The 21779-nt window shown below is 40.8% G+C and overlaps 1 protein-coding gene across 1 annotated transcript in view; it reads right to left on the reverse strand.

Annotated features, from left to right (window-relative positions):
* HAAO (3-hydroxyanthranilate 3,4-dioxygenase) overlaps nt 1-21779 on the reverse strand; it is a 91196-nt gene that overhangs the window by 53728 nt on the left and 15689 nt on the right. Inside the window, exons 2-3 of the mRNA XM_089677853.1 lie at nt 19904-19982; nt 817-900 (exon numbers count right to left, since the gene is read on the reverse strand). Coding sequence (XP_089533979.1) covers nt 817-900; nt 19904-19982 — 163 coding nt within the window. The remainder of the gene's footprint in view (nt 1-816; nt 901-19903; nt 19983-21779) is intronic.

Consider the following 21779-nt stretch of genomic DNA (forward strand, 5'->3'; position numbering starts at 1 on the left):
TGACTCAGGCCTGAACTGTGTCTGAAAACACAATGAATTGCAGTAATAAGCATTAAAATGTAAGTTTTAATGTGCAACATCATGTGCATACAAATCTGTGCACAGGTTATGGAATAGTACTCTCTCTGGGCACTTTATTACAGGTAGGTACACCTTGCTAGTGCCAAGAAAATATCCCCCACACCATTACACCACCACCACCAGCCTGAACCATTGATACAAGGCAGGATGGATCCATGCTTTCGTGTTGCTTATGCCAAATTCTGACCCTACCATCTGAATGTCACAACAACCAGTCTGCCCATTCTCCTCTGATTTCTGACATCAACAAGGCATTTTTGTTCACACAACTGTCGCTCACTAGATATTTTCTCTTTTTCGGACCATTCTCTGCAAACCCTAGAGATGGTTGCACGTGAAAATCCCAGTAGATCAGCAGTTTTTTAAATACTCAAACCAGCCCGTCTGGCATCAACAACCATGCAGCATTCAAAGTCACTTAAATTGCCTTTCTTCCCCATTCTGATGCTCTGTTGGAACTTCAGCAAGTCGTCTTCACCACGTCTAGATGCCTAAATGCATTAAGTTGCTACCATGTGAATGGCTGATTAGCAATTTGTGTTACCAAGCAGTTGAACAGGTGTACCTAGTAACGTGAGTGTAAAATAAGCATAGGTAGACTGATATTTTACCAAGTTTTCATTGTTCTCTGTTGATTGTGATACAAAGCTATATGCATTCTCGAAAAAACTATTTTTTATTTGGGGTGGGGTTTGCCTTTAAATATAACATTTCCTGTTGTGACATCTGCTGTACCTCTCCTTCTTTGATGTGGATATCTCTGTGTTCTCCATTTTCAATTATCTTCAGACACATGTCCCCTTCCAGCTGGTAAAATAACTAGAAAACAGGAAAATGGAAAATTCAGATTAAATTCAGAGTTTCAGTTCCTTAAATAGTGTTTGAGAACTTCATGTATTTCTTTAATCAGTCTCAGGGATTGAAACATTAATTGGTTGAACTGGATGAACTTGTGTCTTTTTTCAGCCAGACTATGTAACTATAATGGCAGACTTCCCTACAAGGCTCACTGTAGTATATTTTGCAATTACCATGTAATGATGACTATTATAAAAAGAGTTATATACTAATGAAGCACTGCTGCCTTAGGAGTCGCTGAGTTTTGGATCCGCCTACAGCTCTGCAAAGCCAGGCAACGTGCATTTTCTTCCACGCGTTGAACTCATAGTCAGTAAACAGTCCTTGAGCTTGGTTTTGTGATTTTAATAAAGGGGTAATAATGTGGATGGGGTTGAAGGGTGTATGGGATGCCCAAGGAACAGCTAACTTGAGGTCAAACTCCTTAGCAACTATGTACAAATGTACCAAATAAATCAAAATAGAAAAAGCGCCACACCGTATCCCAATAAAATTATATGATAGCAGCAAAACCCAACCAAAAAATATTATTGGCAAAGTGAACAATATATAATAAAGGCATGCGCAAAATAAAATATATATCCATATTATTAAATGTCCATAATCAATCTGTGCAACATAATTAAGTGTCCATAATTAATTTGTGCAAATCCAAAATTTTTTGGATATATATCACTCCTCTGTGAATTCATATATCAACATAATTAAATATCCATAATTAATTTGTGAAAATTCAAAATCAAAAAATTATAAAAAAATCAAAAAAGTATAATAAGAATATATATCTCCTCTGTGAATTCATAAAATTGTGAATAATCCACCACCAGATAATTAGATGGACTCACCAGAGCTATATGCTGCTCAAATTATAAAACAGCAATAACGTTTTTGCTCTGGGAGTGATGGGTAAACAGTATCCAGGTGTTAATTGTAGTAACTTTTCAATCACATCCAGGTAAATACTAATGGTAATCGGATTTCATTGAAATAATCAATACTCTACAGCCATAGATCTCATGATGCATCTCTCCATTAACTCCGTATCTCCATATATGAATCTCACTCAGGGACAAAGGAAAAAGATTGATGGTGCAGTACGTTTTAAACACATGTAAATTTATTTAAAATGCCAAACAACTCACAAGAGAGGTGTCCAGACAGACACCAGCTTCACCAGCAATATACAGCACTGAACTGATAATGATCTCCGCTCACCGCGGATCACCTCTGACACACACTGCCAAAAGAGCGTCCTGACGTTAGCATCAAGTAGGCCACGACCAACGCGTTTCATCACCACGACGTCATCAAGGGCGTCATCCGCCCCTTGATGACGTTGTGGTGACGAAACGTGTTGGTACAGTATTATGTGTCTTTTCTCTGAATAAAGTTCCTGTTTCCTGTTTGCAGAGAAGCAGTGGATAAACACACGTAGATTGTGCACTGTCTGTTCTGTAGGGCTACAGTATATACAGAATCTCTAACAAACCATACTGCACAGCATCCATAAGTAACCCTGGTAATGGATGGGTGCATGGCATAGAAATGAAAAAACAATGAAGAAAAAAAAAAGAGCACACAGAGACGTAGATTCCAAATGCAGCAGCCCTCTAGATAGCCTGGAGTAGCTAGTTGCTAATTTTTAGATGGAGAGGCTGAGCAGCAGCCTGGGGAAATAGCAGAGTCAAATTTGGGTCAGGGCTAAATGGCTCTGCAGATCAGTACCTCAATACCTCCCCTGCTCTAGAATTTTGGAGAAAATTCTTGAAGCAGTGGGTGAGGGTGAGGAGGGACTGATCTGCAAACTTAGGTGATCCTGACCAATCCCAAGGCAGGAGGCTTGGCATGGGCCCAGGGCAACCTTTAAGTGTGACTGAGCCTGGTCAGCAGCAGCAGAGTTCAGGTGGAAGATGTGAGAGAGAAAGAAATGCAGAAGCCTGGGAGGTGGCCCAGTAGGAAGGGGACTACCAGCAGGCTTGAAACTTGGACAGTAGGATTGCTCAGCTTCACTGTCCCCCAGAACAAGGACCACCTGTGGAGCCCGGAAAGGAGCCAGCCCAGCAAAAGGCCTGAAGGCAGCCACCTACATACACCAGCTCACAGGACAGAGACTGAGTGAGTAGCCCTACGCCCCCTGTGTCAGCAAACGGGAAAAGATCACTCTGGTGGGAAACCTGATTAGCTCCTTACCCGGAACTGTTCATCTTAAAGTGGCAGGCACTGGACCCTTGCCCAGGGATTCCTCCAGACAGCTGGGTAAAGACAAGGATTTATCTTGGGTCTGGGGTGATACTCCAGGAGAGGCTGGAGAGCTCTCCAAGAAGAGTTTTGCTGTGTAAAGTCTTGTATATAGTTGACAGGAAGTTGTCCTCAGTTTGCAGTTCCCTTGGGCATCCAATACACACCTTACACCATCCAAGTTCAATTCACTAATAAAACTTGAAAAACAAGCTCAAGAATGTTTAACTGTCTCTGGAATGCAATTCTGTGGAAAATGTGTGTTGCCTGGCTGTGCATAACTATAGGGGAACCCAAATCTTCAGTGGCTCTTAAAGGGGTAGTGCTACACAAATCATGATTTAATGAAGTCCTATATAAGCAAAAAGACTAAATACCAATGTTTTGAGAACACAAGGGCCCTCTTTTTTAAGGTGTCTGTCACTTTTTAAAAAAGGAGTCTGGGAATAGTCTAACATGAGGTCCCTCTTAAAATCCAAACCAGATTCTCATCAAGAAAAAAGTCTGGTATAGATTTTAGGGGGACACCACACTTTTTCTTTCATTTGTTTGCATGGGGTTCCCTTTTAAAATTCATACCAGTCCCTTATCTTAGATAGTGGTCTGATTTGGATTTTAATGATGTACCCCAAAAAAAACCCACAAACGATAAACCATTAACTAAGCATGAATAATAAAGGACTTGTCAAAAATCCATGGCTTCTGTATTTACAATTTGCAATTATTTATTTGCAATTTTTTGTGAAAGAGTAACCCTTACTCATTCATGTAGTGGGTGTTGGTATCTGAAGGCTTTTTGAAGGGGGCTTCCAGAATCTGACAAATCCCCCCTGCAGCCCTCCCCCAGCCACCAGGCCAGGATATTGGAAAAGAGGCCCCTGTCCTCATCAAAATGGGGACAAGGCGTTATTAAAGAACTTGTCAAAAAGTGTGTAGTGGCTTTATCCACTTTTTTTTGAATGAGTAACCAGGAGTACTTTTTCCCCTTACTCATTTATTTGAGGGGGGCAAGTGGTATCTGAGGGGTCCCTTAAAGGTAAGGGGGTTGCACACTCACTGGCCCCTCCTTTCCTGGCTAGCCAAGCTGCTTGCTTGGTTGGTTAAAGCCTGGTGTAGATTATAGAGAGACCCTATTAACAGCTATACCAGACCCTCATCTATGATAAGGGCCTGGTATAGATGAAAGAAATCTCCAGTTAATAAGTTTACAATACGTAATAAGATGTAAGTGGCCAGAAACTGTCATTTACCAGCAATTTAAATTATATTTTCTTGTTCTTTGTAAATGTCACTTTCAGAAAATGTATGAAATCCTAAAATGTATTAAACAAAATTCTGACTTTTAAAGTCAGAATTCTGATTTTTAAAGTCAGAATTCTGATTTTTAAAGTCAGAATTCTGAGATTAAAAGTCAGAGTTCTCAATTCAGAGACAGAATTCAGTTTTTACCAAATTTTCATACATTTTTAGGATGGCTCCAGGGCTATTTCATATAGTTTCTAAAAGCAGGGAGAACAAAACAGTGGTAGTTCCAATTTTTTTATGTCCCACAATATTTGCAGTTTTCAGTAAAAAAAATCATTTTAGCACATACAAACGTGACTTTCAATCTCAGAATTGTGACTTTGAAACTCAGAATAGAATTCTGACATCAAAAGTCAGAATTTTGTTTTGTAAATTTTGTTTTAGGATGGCGCCAGAGCTCTTCCATAAAAATGTATACTGTTTGGGAAATTTAGCTAATCTTCAGTCCTAAAATAACTTTTAAACCTGTATGTGTAGCACAGACCCCAGGTTGGGCTGGCTGTTTGATCCTAGGTTCCATTCCCTGATAGGCACAAGTACATGTCTTTTTTTTTTGTTTAATTGCTGATTTAACTTGAATGTTGTGATGATTAGACTTGGGATACTCCAAAATAAGCAGGAATACAATAGAGGATACTAGTAAATGATCTGCTCCTTCAGGGTGTATTCTCCCTAGTGACAGCACAGGACACCCAAAATAACAGAGGAATAGTTCTGAGACAAGTAACTGTAATGAGCTCTCACAAAGGTGGCAAGGACAGTCTCTAGGATCCTTGAGTACTCACTGTCCCCTGGGTACTGTAATACCTCATGTAGTACCAGCCAGTCTCTGTAGTTGATGTCTCCAGGCCTGGATCCTCTGCGGAGCTTCCTGCACTGCTTCAGGGTACTATGGACAGAGGTCTTTGAGCTCTAACTGGATCTGGGACCTCAAAAAGGGTCTTCTTCTGTTCTGCAGCTGACAGCCCCAGAGTATTTTAGTCTTACTCCCCAGGAACAAGAGTCTTCTGTTCTAGGCTCCAGGCTATTTATACCCCTTTCAGCCCCCTGCTGGTCACTCTTCTGACCAGGGATTGGCTAAGACTGTAGAAATGTTCAGGTGAGGCTCTCACTCTCCTACCCACTATATCCCAGAACTCATTGAGATGCAGGGGGAAGTCGTTGAACCTGCACCAGCAGAACCCAGAACACCCAAAAAGCAATTGATCCCTGCTCCCCTGCTACAGGGAAGCCAACAACCACATTTACCTGAACACAACCCAACTAGGAGGATGCTATATATGCAAATAAAATGACAGCAAAAGAGTTAAACACAGCTATGCTATTTTCTGGAGAGTATTCCATGTTCACTGGTTGATCTTACTTGTCAGCTGGAACAGATCTTTAATCTCTGTTGTTCATTTTTAGCGCACAAGAACCATTCAGCCAAAATATGAAGATGAAATTTTCAGTCTTAATCAACTGTTTAATGGATAATTTAATTATTCTTCAGTTTTATTCTCCTGAAATCCAGCGTCAGGACAAAATTAATTATCGAAATGTGTAAGTTATCAGTCCCAAAATGTAAAAATCTTTATGCCTGTCTCACCCCATTTCAGATAATTACTAATTTGTAGTTGTGCATTTATTTAGCTGCTTGTACTAAATTTGCTGAAAATTTTCAATTTAACTCTAGTGTTCAGCACCATTGGAAGATCAAATAATGGATCAGGACCCCCTTGCTGGTCCCTAACCTACCACCACCTTACTGCAATGCTATGAATCCAGAGCAGTGTTTCTGCAACTTTTATCAGCCAAGGCACCCTTTAAAAATATACACAATCTCGAGGTGCCCCATTCTAAAATGTAAAAAATAAAACCAATAGTTTTACATAATTCAGCAGCTTCCACGTGTGCAGGACACCAACGTTGGAGGTGGTTTACTCATCCAAAGCAAATACACCTTTGAACACTGGTACTGACTAGTATTCCAATGTTTCTCTTCTCCCTCACTTTCTCACCCTCACTCAGCTAATGTGACCCCAGTGCAAACAGAAAGAAGAAGGGGAGGGGCAAACAAGGATGTCCTCAGGTGACTGGCATCCACCTTATCAAACTACAATGTCATTGGTTGTTAGGACACTGGTGTACAAGGTTGTAAAGCTGAACAATAAAAACCTGTGGCTTTGTGTAACAAAAATGCAGGTTTGATCCACTCATTATAAATAAAGAAATAAGTGAGCGCTTTTAAAGTTTGAGCAGCTAGGCACATAGGATAACCAACAAAAATCCTCACAAGAAATTATAAATAAAGTGCAGCGCTAAAAATAAATAAAATTGACATAAAACCAAATACATATATAAGTGTCACAATAGGTAAATGTGAGTAAAAATATTCCCAGCAAAGGTGACTTGGAGTAAAAGAGCACACTAACCAGATGTGCACATTAAAAGTGCAGTGTAGAGATCATAAAGCTCATGGGGTAATCATCAGAATGGAAATGGTGTTCCCTTGGTCAGAGAAGATCCCCGGGTGGTGCAGAGCTGGACAGGAAGAAATCCTCTTGATAACAGGAAAAGAATGAACGTTGATCCACCAGAAGAGCACGACTCCTCCACTAGGCAAAAAACGGTATCAAATGGAAATGACCTTCTAATTAAAGAGAAGTCAGACAGGCATCGGTTCTAAGATCTCACAGTAATCCCCCTTTAGATGGTCCACAGATGGCTAGATATGACCAGAATCCTCATCAACCATAGATGAGGACCCACCACTCTTCATATGGTGCAACAAACATCAGTCCCATTGAGTGGACAAAAAGCGTTATTAGCCTGTTACAGGCTAATCTGGAGGATGGAGGGGTGACTATGGATATTGCTGTCATCTATGGTTGATGAGGATTCTGGTCATATCTGGCCATCTGTGGACCATCTAAAGGGGGATTACTGTGAAATCTTAGAACCGATGCCTGTCTGACTTCTCTTTAATTAGAAGGTCATTTCCATTTTATACCGTTTTTTGCCTAGTGGAGGAGTCGTGCTCTTCTGGTGGATCAACGTTCATTCTTTTCCTGTTATCAAGAGGATTTCTTCCTGTCCAGCTCTGCACCACCCGGGGATCTTCTCTGACCAAGGGAACACCATTTCCATTCTGATGATTACCCCATGAGCTTTATGATCTCTACACTGCACTTTTAATGTGCACATCTGGTTAGTGTGCACTTTTACTCCAAGTCACCCTTGCTGGGAATATTTTTACTCACATTTACCTATTGTGACATTTATATATGTATTTGGTTTTATGTCAATTTTATTTATTTTTAGCGCTGCACTTTATTTATAATTTCTTGATCCACTCATTGCCTTGTTGACCATTTTTGAACAAGTTGGGAGAATTGTTTAGGTATTTTGCCAAGGCACCCCTGAAGAACTCAGCACCCCAGCGTGCCATGACAGCCTGCTTGCAAAATCCTGACATAATGCAACACAAGAAATCCATGTTGCCGCTTTATAAGCATTGCCTTGCCTGGAATGTGGCAACTCTCCTGGAGTTTCCTGATCTATGACCTTGTATACTTTCCAACAAAAGGTTTTGGACAACTTGGGCAATTTTTAGGCATTTTACTAAGGCACCCCTGAAGAATCCAGAAGGCATCCCAGTGTGTCATGGCACCCTGATTCAAAAAGGCTGATCCAGAGAATGCTACACAGATTCCCTGAAAGCTAGAACTATCCAAAATATTCTACAGGCAGGTTATAGTGAGGCTTCCCCACATGTCTCCTGCACTTGGTTCTATGATATCAAATCACGTATACAAATGCCCCAGGAAACATTCTTGTGCCAAGCCTCTGGGCAGTTCTGCCTTTTCTAGTTTGATTAGTGTTAGTTTTCAAATAACTAACGTTAGTGTTGATAAAAAAGGAAAAAAGAAATACTCTGTGATTAGTCCCATTTATAATTACTCCAAAATTGCATTTTGCAGAAAAGTCATTTACAAATAAAATAATCTGAGATCTTTTTTTAATGCAACACAGCAGAAACAAACAAATCAAACTAAATCTAAAAAAAAGCTTTATACTGTATAGGGTGAAAACATAAAAAAAATAATTATAGCTAAGAGAAGATGGGTAGGAGGAGGTTATTTGCTCTATTGTGGGTTAAATAATAAAAGTGTTAGAATAATGTATGTTTATATATTTTTTTTTCATTTGCAAGGATTCTGGAATGCCATTATATGCAAACCAATGGCCAGTTCATTGATCTGCATGTACAAGAACTACATCGTACCCATTATATTGTCACAGTGGGTTTGATTTCCTAAAAGTGGAGTGTGCCAAATCTGATGCAGCTCTGCATAGAAACCAGTCAGCTTCCAGTGTTTTTGTCAAAGCTAATTTGAACAATCTGATGTTAGAAGCTATCTGGATATCATGCACAGCTGCTCCAGATTTTGTACTCTCCCATTTAGGCAAATCAACCCCAGTGTGTATAATTGAAGCCTGCAAATATCTATTACAGACTTCATTCATACAGCCAGCACTCCTAAGACATAGAGCAGAAGCTGGTTAGGAAGCTGAGAGCAGCCACAGCAGTGGAGACAGCATACAAGGCATGCCCAAGGTATTTTGATAAAAAATGTTTTGGGTTTACCTCATACAACAATTGTATTTACATGACATTCTGAAGGTCTTCAAGTGGTTAACCGCTTAAGGACCGCCCTATAGCAGATATACTGCTACAGGACGGCACCTTTGCGCAGAATCACGTATATATACCTAATTTTGTATTTACAGGTAGGAGGCGCGCATGCACGCCCTACCAACACCGCCATTCTTGGCCATGGATGTTAATCACCGGGTTCCAGCCAATAATTACCTGCCGGCGCCCGGTGATTACCGAGCATCTCCGACGGGGAGGAAGATTGTTTTGTTTACAATCTTCCTCCATATCAGCTGGAGCACACTGCTCGGGGTGGCTGTGCACAGTACACCAATCCCGATCAGTGTGCTTACAGTGAAGAACATACCCCCAGCCCCCTAATAAAACACTACCAGCACACAGTTAACCCTTTGATCGCCCCTCACATTAACCCCTTCCTGCCCAGTGCCATTAGTACAGTGTCAGTGCTTTTTTTAGCACTGATCACTGTATTGGTGTCACTGGGGTGTCAGTGACACCAAGTTAGTTCCCCCCAGTGTCAGAATGTCCGCTGCAGTCCTGCTAAAAGTCACTGATCACTGCCATTACTAGTAGAAAAAAAATCCCATTATCTATACCGCCATTAGTAAAACAATAACTTTCACGTAAACCAATTAATTTACACATATTGGGATTTTTTTTAGCAAAGACATGGAGCAGAATACATTGTGGCCTAAATTTAAGACGAAATTTGATTTTTTTTTTATTTTTTTACTGGACATGTTTAATGGCAAAAGTCCAAAAGATTGTTTTTTTCTCAAAATTATTGGTCTTTTTTTGCTTATAACGCAATAAATAAAAAACACACAGGCTATCAAATACCACCAAAAGAAAGCTCAATTTGTTGGAAAAAAAGGACGCAAATTTAATTTGGGTGCAGCATTGCACTGCGCAATTGTCAGTTAAAGTAACGCATCTCCGTAACGCACAAAATGGCCTGGTCATGAAGGGGGGGAATCCTCAGGAGGACAAGTGGTTAAAGTACACATAAAGTAAAACAATTCATAGAAGATAATAATCCCAAGAAATACACAAGTGGCTGCAATATCATAAATAATGATAAATCAATAGGTCCAATAAACTAAAATACTGTGCAAAACACAAAATGTGCAAATGTACGTATTAATTAGTGGCTAGAGATGCGCATGATGAAAAATTTTTGTTTCATTCTGTTTTGGATTCATTCGTTTAGATTTTGTTTTGTCATATAGAATGATTCGTTTTTGGAATTTGTTTCCTATATTCAGATTTGTTTCATATATTTCGGAAGATTCACTATATTTGTTTTAACATGTTAATTGGTTATTTATGCACTCTTAGTGATCCCTGCTAGTCCAACCCACATAGAGAAATGGAATAAGCTGATAGGACAATGGAGTCACATGCATCCTAAAGAAGTAATAGAACTAAATGAATTTCAGATTCATTCGTTATGTTATGATTCAGAGATTCTAATGAATTCACCTCCATCCAACCCAAACACAATAAGTAGGAATCATCTTATTTCACTTTTTTACCTTACTGTATTTATTGCAATGTTTCCATTTCATATGTAGTGCACTTTTTTTATAATAATGAAAAATGTTAATGCAAAATAAAAACAAAAAGAATCCATATGAATTTGGATCATTCGTTAGGTTATGTTTTTTTGGATGCTTTAAACATTAACAAAAGGTCCAAACTAATACATCATGTCATCCGTCTGAAATGAATGAATTTTTGTTTGGTTATAATTTATTTCAGATTCATTGAAATTCATTACTATTGTGATTCAGAGGTTTGTATACATCCGAGTCTCCAAACCGTGAAAATTTTGCCTAAATTTCGATTTGTAACTAAATCGTACATGTCTATTAGTGACCACTGTAAACAATCACTATGGCAAATACCAGAATTCAAACATCCACACACGTGTCTTTTGTCTGGTGTTCGTTAGCAATGCACCAGTGAAATTTAAAACCACCATCGCCATTCAATGTGAAGATCACCCTTCTACAGTGTTTCTACTGCCTGTCCAGCTCAGCCCTAATGAGTACCATTTTTTTTGAGAGTGGAGTAGAAACACCGGTACAGTGGAGTAGAAACACTGGTACAGTGGAGTAGAAACATTGGTACAGTGGAGTAGAAACATTGGTACAGTGTTTCTACTGGCCATTTGCCAACCCAGCAAAATTTGTCCAAACGAAATTGGTGTTCAGCTGAGTCAAACCTCCATTAGCGGCAGGAAGGGATACAGTACATCGCTGCCTTACTACCATTGCTCAATGTGACAGCTTCTCTTCTGTCTGGTTGTTAGGAAGCCGTCAACCTTCAAAAGAAGGCCAACAATCGCAGCCCCCCTGCCTTTCTCGTGACAAAATCCCTTGAAGTAGTTAATATCAAACTTTTGGAAATTACCGTAAATACTGTTTTTTTGGTTTGTCTATCTTCACAATAGACAAGATAGCCAAGACAATGGACTGAGCAATCTTTGGCCTATCCTGATGAAGGGTAACACTACTTTCCTCTATCTGGAAAGATAGAAAAACAAAAGCCTAAAAATGGACAGATGTAATTGTGTTCTTCCTTCATTTTATTCTTTGTTTTTCTTCCTTTTCTTTCTTTCTTTATTTCCCTAGAAATAGCTGCATCTTACAAAATGTTACATTTATGCATTTTTTGCACTTAATTAAAAAAGACAATAAAACAAAAACACTTGTACTGTCTCCCAGGACTTTTAATTGACAGCTACTGGCAGGGAAGTTTTCATTTCTATATTGTAGCTATGCATGAGTTAGTGGGAGCAAACGCTGAAATATAAAGAGGGATACGGAGTTATTTTCACTCTTGGCAAATTAAACCTGATTTCACTCCAAACAAATTAATGGCATTTTGTTTACTTAAAGCTCAATCCCAGGTTGTTTAATATCCCCCCACCCCCGTACTGCATGGGTTAAACGCTTTTTTTTTTCTTGCTCCCACAAGCTCCCTCTTTTTTGTGTGACTGAATCCGTGAAGCAGTCTGGAGTTTCACGTTAAGCACTGGCTATCATAAAAAATAGCTGTGCGTTTTTTTTTTATATGAAACTGTGTAGGGATCTGCTGCCCTCTACAGTCTGCAATTGCAGGTGGTTGTGCTTCTTACTGTCAGAATAATTTGCAATTGACACTTTCACCCCCTTCTAGTCCAGGCCAGTTTTCAGCTTTCAGTGCTATCACACTTTGAATGACAATTGCGCGGTCATGCAACACTGTACCCATATGAAATTGTTAGCATTTTTTTTAGACAGATAAAACTCTATTTTGGTGGTATTTATTCACCACTGGGATTTTTATTTTTTTGCTATATAAATGAAAAAGGACAAACATTTAGGAAAAAAAGTGTTTTTCTTAAAAGATTTTGCAAATAAATATTTATTCATATATCTTGGCCAAAATGTATTCAGCTATCTTTTTGATTGAAAAAATAACCCAAATTAGTTTAAAAAAATAATTATGATTTTTCAAAAACAATTTTTACATTTTTATTTTATTTTTTATTTTATTATTATATTTTATATTATTATTTATTTACTTATTTTTTTACATATTGTCACCCTAGCAGAACAGTGTCACCATAGTACTATTTGTGGGGGTTGAAGATTTTTTTCTTTTTACACTGATTGCTTCTGCACCCATAAAGGCTGTAAAAGCAATAATTTCTCTATCTCTCTGGCTGCATTCCTGCAGCCATTGAGAAATACTGTGAGAGCTGTGATTGGTCACATGGTACAAGGCTGTTGTGAATAGCCTTGTACCATGTGACCTTTGTGATAATTCACAGATTCCACAAGTAGTAAGCAATGATGTCAGGAAGTGACATCTACTGTTCATGTGATCACTGATAGGGCAATCAGTGATCACATGAATCAGGACCTCACACAAAGATCCCATGCAGCGATCTGTGTTCCGCTCTGTCCTCCGGACACAGCGGGCACAGATTGCAGTGCTGCGCACTCCCAGGGAGCACACACAGGTAATGGATGCGGGGGGAGGTTTAGAAACGTCCCCTCGCATCGGCAGCTCTCCCTTTCGGCTGATTATCGGCAGGCGCCAGACGGGAAGAGGTTAAGTACATTATTTCCTGTCCTGCTAGTAGGGTCAGAAACCCCAGATTGGGGGACTTTGATATCTTTAAAGGGGAGTTTCCAGGAAGTAGAGGGAGAACTGAGTCACATGTCCTGTCCATGGAGTTGCTGCTCATGTATTTTCAACCAGACCAGAAGAGACTATTATGCAACTACTGTATTTCTATGATCTAATTTTACTAGTTTAACTGCAGCTGCTGAGTGTATATCTAAATCCTTGTGACACACAGATACTCTATCTCAACCCTGGCTTTGTTAGTACTTCACATGCACAGTGCCAGATAGCTAGGTCTGTGCTACTGCATGTACATTGTGTTCAAAATAATAGCAGTGTGTTGCAAAAAGTGAATAAAGCTCAAAATCCTTCTAATAGCTTTTATTTCCATCCACACAAATGCATTGGGAACACTACACATTCTATTCCAAATCAAAACATGAAGAAAAATATAGCAAATTTGTGTTGTTCCTCTAAAAAATTTGAAGAAAAGTTAATATTAGACTGTTCAAAAAAATAGCCGTGTTTGTATTCTTCTTTACAAACTCAAACATTCACTATATAAACTGAAAAATGTTTGAAGATTTTGCTTTCCTTTGAATCACTTAATGAATATTTGGTTGTAGTCGCACTGTTTCTGAGAACTGCTGTACATCTGTGTTGCATGGAGTCAACCAACTTCTGGCACCTGTGATCAGGTATTCCAGCCCAGGATGATTGGACTACATTCCACAGTTCTTCTCTATTTCTTGGTTTTGCCTCAGAAACGGCTTTTTTGATGTCACCCCACAAGTTTTCTATTGGATTAAGATCCGGGGATTGGGCTGGCCATTCCATAACGTCAATCTTGTTGGTCTGGAACCAAGATGTTGCACGTTTACTGGTGTGTTTGGGGTCGTTTTCTTGTTGGAAAACCCATTTCAAGGGCATTTCCTCTTCAGTATAAGGCAGCATGACCTCTTCAAGTATTCTGATGTATTCAAACTGATCCATGATCCCTGGTATGCGATAAACAGGCCCAACACCGTAGTATGAGAAACATCCCCATATCATGATGCTTGCACCACCATGCTTCACTGTCTTCACAGAGTACTGTGGCTTGAATTCAGTGTTTGGGGGTCGTCTGACAAACTGTCTCCGGCCACTAGACCCAAAAAGAACAATCTTACTTTCATCATTCCACAAAATGTTGCACCATTTCTCTTTAGGCCAGTCAATGTGCTCTTGGCAAATTGTAACCTCTTCAGCACGTCTTTTTTTCAACAGTGGGACTTTGCGGGGGCTTCTTGCAGATAGCTTGGCTTCACATAGGCGTCTTCTAATTGTAACAGTACTCACAGGGAACTTTACACCTTCTTTCATCTTCCTGGAGCTGATTGTTGCCATTTTGGCTATACTTCTATCCATTCGAATGGTAGTTTTTCACTTTCCTCCACGTCTTTCAGGTTTTGGTTGCCATTTTAAAGCATTTGCGATCATTTTAGCTGAGCAGCCTATCATTTTCTGCACTTCTTTATATGTTTTCCCCTCTCCAATCAACTTTTTAATCAAGGTACGCTGTTCTTCTGAACAATGTCTGGAACGACCCATTTTCCTCAGAATTTCAGAGAGAAATGCACTGTAACCAGCATGTACAACATTTGCTGCCTTCCTTCCTTAAATAAGAGCAATAATTGCCACCTGTTTTTCAAAGAATGAATGACCTCACTAATAGAACTCCACACGGCTATTATTTTGAACATGCCCCTTTCAATTAGTGATTCAATTACATAGAATCAGCAGCATGCATGTCATGACTGTTGGGTCTGTTGGATTTCTATTACTCTACTACACCTGCTAGTAAATTATTTGCCATGTAGAAATATCATTTCTACCAAAAACAGTGATTGATCAGGTTAGTGATGTCTCACTGCTATTATTTTGAACACATTGTATGTAGTGGTCACCTTGGTACATTAGTAAGTGAACCTGTTTATTACAATAGAGTATATATCACGCTTGTTATTTTAGAAACTATTAGGGAGGGACTGTTAGGCTGACCCTGAGTTCCAGTGCCACACCACAGTTCCTACAGGTGAGAAGTTCAGTTCCATGCTGGTCAGACAAAAGTTGGAGGATATCCCCTGTCAGAGGCGGCTCTGGGCTTTGTGAGGCCTTAAGCAAAATTTAGACGTGTGGCCCCACTCATGCCCATCCGTCTATCCATCTGTCTGTCCATCCGTCCATCAGCTACGCAGCAGGCCTTCCCTGATTGACATCCACGGTAGGCCTTCTCAGCTTTAGATCCTCGTGTGGTGGATGGGAGGGATGACGTGCGTGAATGCAACGTCACTCCTCATTGGCTGGCAGGTGAAGCTCCAGAAGTCTTAGGTTATGCAAGAGGTGAGTGTGACAGGTCTTTTAATGCTGCCTGCTCACAGCATAATGTCCCCTGTCCCTCAAAACTGGGGTAATGCGTTAGACCAGAGGCATAACTAGAACCTTCAGGGCCCCGATGCAAAAAACCATAAAAGGCCATTCCCTTCTAGCCCAGGGACCTTTCCTCCCATTGAGAGGTCCTTTATTATGGTCCCGCAAGCAGGACCCTTTCGAATGTTCTGCAGCAGGCCGTCTTCCCGCTGGTACATTAAAATCCCCCTTACATCAGATTTCCCAGAGTTCCCAGAGCCCCCCAGTACATCAAGGTCTGCAGGGTTTGCCGTATAAGGACCCAGATATAAAGGGGAACTCTGTGGAACCTGATGTAAAGAAGAATTCTGCAGACCCTTGTGTAAAAGGGAACTCTGCAGAACCTGATGTAAAAGGGAACTCTGCAGAACCTGATGTAAAAGAGGAACTCTGCAGAACCTGATTAAAGGGGAACTCTGAAGAACCTGATTTAAAGGGGAACTCTGTGGACCCTGATTTAAAGGGGAACTCTGTGAACCCTGATTTAAAGGGGAACTTTACAAACTATGTTGTAAAGGGGAACTCCGCAGAACTTGATGTAAAGGGGGATTCTGCAGAACCTGATGCAAAGGGGGATTCTGCAGAACCTGATGTAAAGGGGGATTCTGCAGAACCTGATGTAAAGGGGGATTCTGCAGAACCTGATGTACAAGGGAACTCTGCAGAATCTGATGTAAAAGGGAACTCTGCAGAACCTGATGTAAAAGAGGTACTCTGTGGAACCTGATGTAAAAGGGGAACTCTGCAGAACCTGATTAAAGGGGAACTCTGAAGAACCTGATTTAAAGGGGAACTCTGTGGACCCTGATTTAAAGGAGAACTCTGTGGACCCTGATTTAAAGGGGGACGTTACGAACCCTGTTGTAAAGGGGAACTCTGCAGAACTTGATATAAAGGGGGATTCTGCAGAACCTGATGCAAAGGGGGATTCTGCAGAACTTGATGTAAAGGGGGATTCTGCAGAACCTGATGTAATGGGGAACTCTGCAGAACTTGATGCAAAGGGGGACTCTGCAAAACCTGATGCAAAGGGGGACTCTGCAAAACCTGATGTAAAGGGGGATTCTGCAGAACCTGATGTAAAGGGGGATTCTGCAGAACCTGATGTAAAGGGGGACTCTACAGAACCTGATGTAAAGGGGGACTCTACAGAACCTGATGTAAAGGGGGACTCTGCAGAACCTGATGTAAAGGGGGACTCTACAGAACCTGATGTAAAGGGGGACTCTACAGAACCTGATGTAAAAGGTAATGTTGCGTTATTTAGTGTAAAGGGAAACTGATGTAAGAGGTTCTCTGGTCACTAGAGCCCCGCCCCCCTTTACATCAGAGTTTGCAGAGTTCCTCCTTACCTCAGAGTTTGCAAAGTTTCCCCTCGCACTGTAAGGGTGAACTCTGCTGACTCTGATGGAAGGGGGAATGCTGGGAACTGTGATGGAAGGGGGGTCTCCCCTCTCCCCTTACATTTGTGACCCTCTACAGAGAGAGTGTCTGCCTAACTGCCCTGCAGAACTGTCACACACTAACCTGTAAATGCCTGCAGGCTTCAGTACTCCTCTTCCCCAAGTCCTCTCCGTTCAGTTGCTTTTAAAAGGAAAGACACCTTGTCCCGAGCTACCTCTTCCCCCCCCCCCTTCCTTGTGCACTTGACCGGTGGCAGCCCACCCCCCCCCCCCCCCCTCAATCCGAGCCCAGTCATGACCAAGATGAGCTTAGCTGATTACTAATCAGTCAGCTCTGGAACAGCATGCAAGAGCAGTTCTGGAGCTGGGCTCAGGCAGAGGGGCGCACTGCTGCTGATCAAGTGCGCAAAGAGGAAGCTCGGGACAAGTAAAGTTTTTATAGGTACTTGCTTTACTGGCAACACTGCTTGGGGCAGTTAGGAAAACCAGGCGGCCACGAGGCCCTAGTGAGTGTGAGGTCTTAGGCGACCACCTATACTACTGATCTTGCCCTCAGGGGCCCCTGCAATAACTACATATACCTGGGTGTACAGTATGTGCACAATTCCACCAGGACTACTGTAGGGTTCTCTGCAGATAATATCTGTTTGTACATTGGATGTATGTACTATTAATAACATTTTCTTATATAAAGCTTGTATTATTTCTATACTGGTGTGCATCTACATTATATATATATGGTTTAATGCTGGGGTGCAGTAGTTCTTCTGCTTTCAATTATGTTGTTTGGATTACTGATTCAGTTCAAAAAGGGAATCCCCTCGGTTCCCAGAGACATTGTCCTGGGTGGAGACACTATCAACTTTACTATCAAACCTACCCTTCCACCTAGCAAAGGTACTGGTTCTTTTATTCACCTACAAGTGTAATATCCTGTTTGGGGAGGACCATTTCTCATTACCCCTCCAAAAGGGGGCTACATTGGTTTTCATTTTTTTCATCCTTTGTTGCATAAATATGAAATAATATATATAATAATATTAGATAATCTTCTTTCAAGCCAGCAGATGCTCTAGTCTCCTTTTTGCACATATTACTCTAAGGCCCCATGCACACAGGGTGTTTTTTTTTGTCCCCCTGGATGCCTTTGCTCCAGGGGAGCAAAAAGCAGCCTAAAAAACGCTTCTAAAGCCATGTTTTGCAAACCTATTTAGACGCATTTAGGCATGTCAAGTGGTTTACTCATTCCATTGGCCAGAACATTAATTTATTCTGGCCACCGGAATAAATGAATGCTTAAGCACCAAACGCGTCTAGCTTTTACATGTTTTTACACACATTTAAGAGTTTGTTTTTGCCCAAACGCTCCCCTTCTAAACACCCTGGTGGTGCATTTGCTTAAACTCTCCACTTCTACTATACCTTTAAATGCCTATGTGTGCATGGCCACATAGGCTAAGACAGAGGTGAGATTAATAAAAATATCAAACGCCTGTAAAAGTTGAGTTTTTTTTTAATGTTCTGTTTACAGGAGGGCTAAAATGTGCCTATTGTTTACAGAACTCAATGAGTCATTACAGCAGTAATTCATTTCCTCATAGCTGATTTAGTCCAAGGTTTCAGACAAGCATGCAGAGCCTCAAAGCAGGCTTCATCTGCTGTATTGAGAAAAAGGAGGGAAGTGCCTCTAAGTGCAATAAGTCTTTTAATTCAAGTCTAAATGTAGAAACACTCACATGTGTGAAGTAATCATAAGCATAAAAACCGTGGTTAACAATAGTTAACGGTGGGGTGGTAACCCGGGTGAAGAGCCGTCATCTTACTGTGATGTGGGGAGGTCAGCTCTCGGCTGGAACAGCGTGGTGGCTGGAGGGGAACAGCGGTGAGGCCGGCCTGCATGCACGTCCTCCCTCAGAGCCGGATGGAACGCACGCTGGAACGTAGCGGCAGCGTGGCCGTGATGACGTCAGATCCCAGGGTGCAATGCGACGCGTTTCGGAGCTTGAAAAAGGAGTGCACTTCCGCCTTCCACGGCCAGTGCATGCTCCGAAATGCGTCGCAGTGCACCCTGGGATCTGACGTCATCACGGCCACGCTGCCGCTACGTTCCAGCATGCGTTCCATCCGGCTCTGAGGGAGGACGTGCATGCAGGCCGGCCTCACCGCTGTTTCCCTCCAGCCACCACGCTGTTCCAGCCGAGAGCTCACCTCCCCACATCGCAGTAAGATGACGGCTCTTCACCCGGGTTACCACCCCACCATTAACTATTGTTAACCACGGTTTTTAAGCTTATGATTACTTCACACATGTGAGTGTTTCTACATTTAGACTTGAATTAAAAGACTTATTGCACTTAGAGGCGCTTCTCTCCTTTTTCTCATCTACAGAAGTTGCTACAGCTTATTTGGAAGCCTTGCCCTCAGTGCCACACGGAATCCTACGCTCTTCATACAGTAGCCACTAATACCACGATCACCCCATACTACCATTTCCCAGGACTTTGCAGTGTTTGCGCTGTTAAAACCCTTCCTCATTTTTCTGATTCATCTGCTGTATTGCCTCTTTAGCTAACCCATAGTACTCTGGTGATCCTTTTTGTGTATTAAATGTTTATTTGCCAAGAAAAACCAAGAAATAAATAAAAACAAAAGTCTAAAAAATGGATACATTTAAAACACAGTTTAAATATAATTGATCTAAAGCCATTATAGTTTCCTTTTAAAACAAACTTAATATATTGAATACAATAAATGATGACAATACGCTGTAAGAGTAAAGAGACAATATTACCTCTTCTCCCTCCTCAATGTGGTAATCTTTCCTTTGGTTTGGACCTCCGACAAACATTACCTTCAGCTGATCATTGTGCCTTCAAAACAAATATAAAATGTTAATGCAAAAATATGACCCGAGGAATGTTTTTCTAATTAGCAATGTTCCTTCTCTCTCCTGTAGGTAATAGTTAAGTACAGTTGTATTCTCCATTGCCGCTGTCTTACCTTTATCGTGCTCATATACAAATTACATCTTGAGATACTCAGGTACATTAGGCATAAATTATAAACAAGAGGATTGGAAAAACTGCACCCAGACCTGCAAATCATGGGAATAACATAGATCTCAACTGTCTATCAGTTGGAAGGACTGTTCCCATCTTGCTCTATATGGCACTGTTTTCACCAAATGTACTCTATAGATCATTATAATAGTACTAGATATCTATCAGTAGTGTTTTATCATTCTTAAAGTGTATGTTTGGACAAGATTACAAAAACATATTCAGTACATCTCTCCAATGTCTGCACATTTCCCTTTGTTTTGTCTTTGTACCGCTAACCCCTGAAGGAGCACCTGGTTGGGCGGGGAATGTTTATTGCAGGGAGCTGTATATAGGTCCCCAAAGGCTCAAGGTGCATAGACACAGCAACTAATTAAGTAATAGCAAGAAGTACAGTATATTGCAACAGGGTAAACAAAAGGGAAATATACTGTAATGGTTTAACAGTTTCAGTTTGTGTTTGGATTCCCATCTGAGGAGGGCTGCACCGCCTAATCACTACCCCGGAGGAAAACCATCTCCATTATATATTCCAGTCTGGTGAATTTCCTTTTGATAACTGGAGAAGTTGTTTGTGAACTTGTAATGGTTTAACAGTAAGAGATATTCCAACAATTAGGCAACAGAAGTAATATACAGCAGAAAATCTCTGAACCTTGTACCTTGTACTGATATATATATATACACACACAAGCACACACACATACATATGACAATAACAGTTTAGCAGTAAGTAATATGCTATCCTATTTCTTCTGCTGGCCAGCTTCTTGGGGCCCAACCATTATGGTGGGGTACCAAAGGTAATCTTCCTTTGAGAACTGATCCAGATACTACCACATTATTTCTTGCAAACCACTCTGTCTCTCCTGCAAGGCGGGCCAGCCGCCTCTCACCACTCTGTGGCAGCAGGGAATCGCCTTCTGCTTACTGGTAAAGTGTACCCCTGTCAGTGTCCTCAGCAACCGGCTCAACCAGGCAAGCTATGAGGAAATATTAGAGGAACTGAATTTATTCTCTCTTGTGAAGAGGAGATTAAAGGGGGATATGATCACCATGTATAATACATAAGGGGGGGATATGATCACCATGTATAATACATAAGGGGGATATGATCACCATGTATAATACATAAGGGGGATATGATCAACATGTATAATACATAAGGGGGGATATGATCTCCATGTATAATACATAAGGGGGGATATGATCTCCATGTATAATACATAAGAGGGGATATAATCTCCATGTATAATACATAAGGGGGGGATATGATCACCATGTATAATACATAAGGGGGATATGATCAACATGTATAATACATAAGGGGGGATATGATCAACATGTATAATACATAAGGGGTATATGATATCCATGTATAATCGATAAGGAGGAGTATGAGCACCATGTATACTACATAAGGGGGGGGGGGGGATATAATCTCCATGTATAATACATAAGGGGGGGGATATGATCGCCATGTATAATACATAAGGGGGGATATGATCTCCATGTATAATACATACGGGGGAATATGATCTCCATGTATAATACATAAGGGGGGCTATGATCTCCATGTATAATACATAAGGGGGGATATGATCTCCA

The sequence above is a fragment of the Staurois parvus genome, unplaced genomic scaffold (genome assembly GCF_062004578.1).
Source record: "Staurois parvus isolate SC_StPar_1 unplaced genomic scaffold, SC_StPar_1.0 ptg000192l, whole genome shotgun sequence".
NCBI classification, from domain to species: domain Eukaryota; kingdom Metazoa; phylum Chordata; class Amphibia; order Anura; family Ranidae; genus Staurois; species Staurois parvus.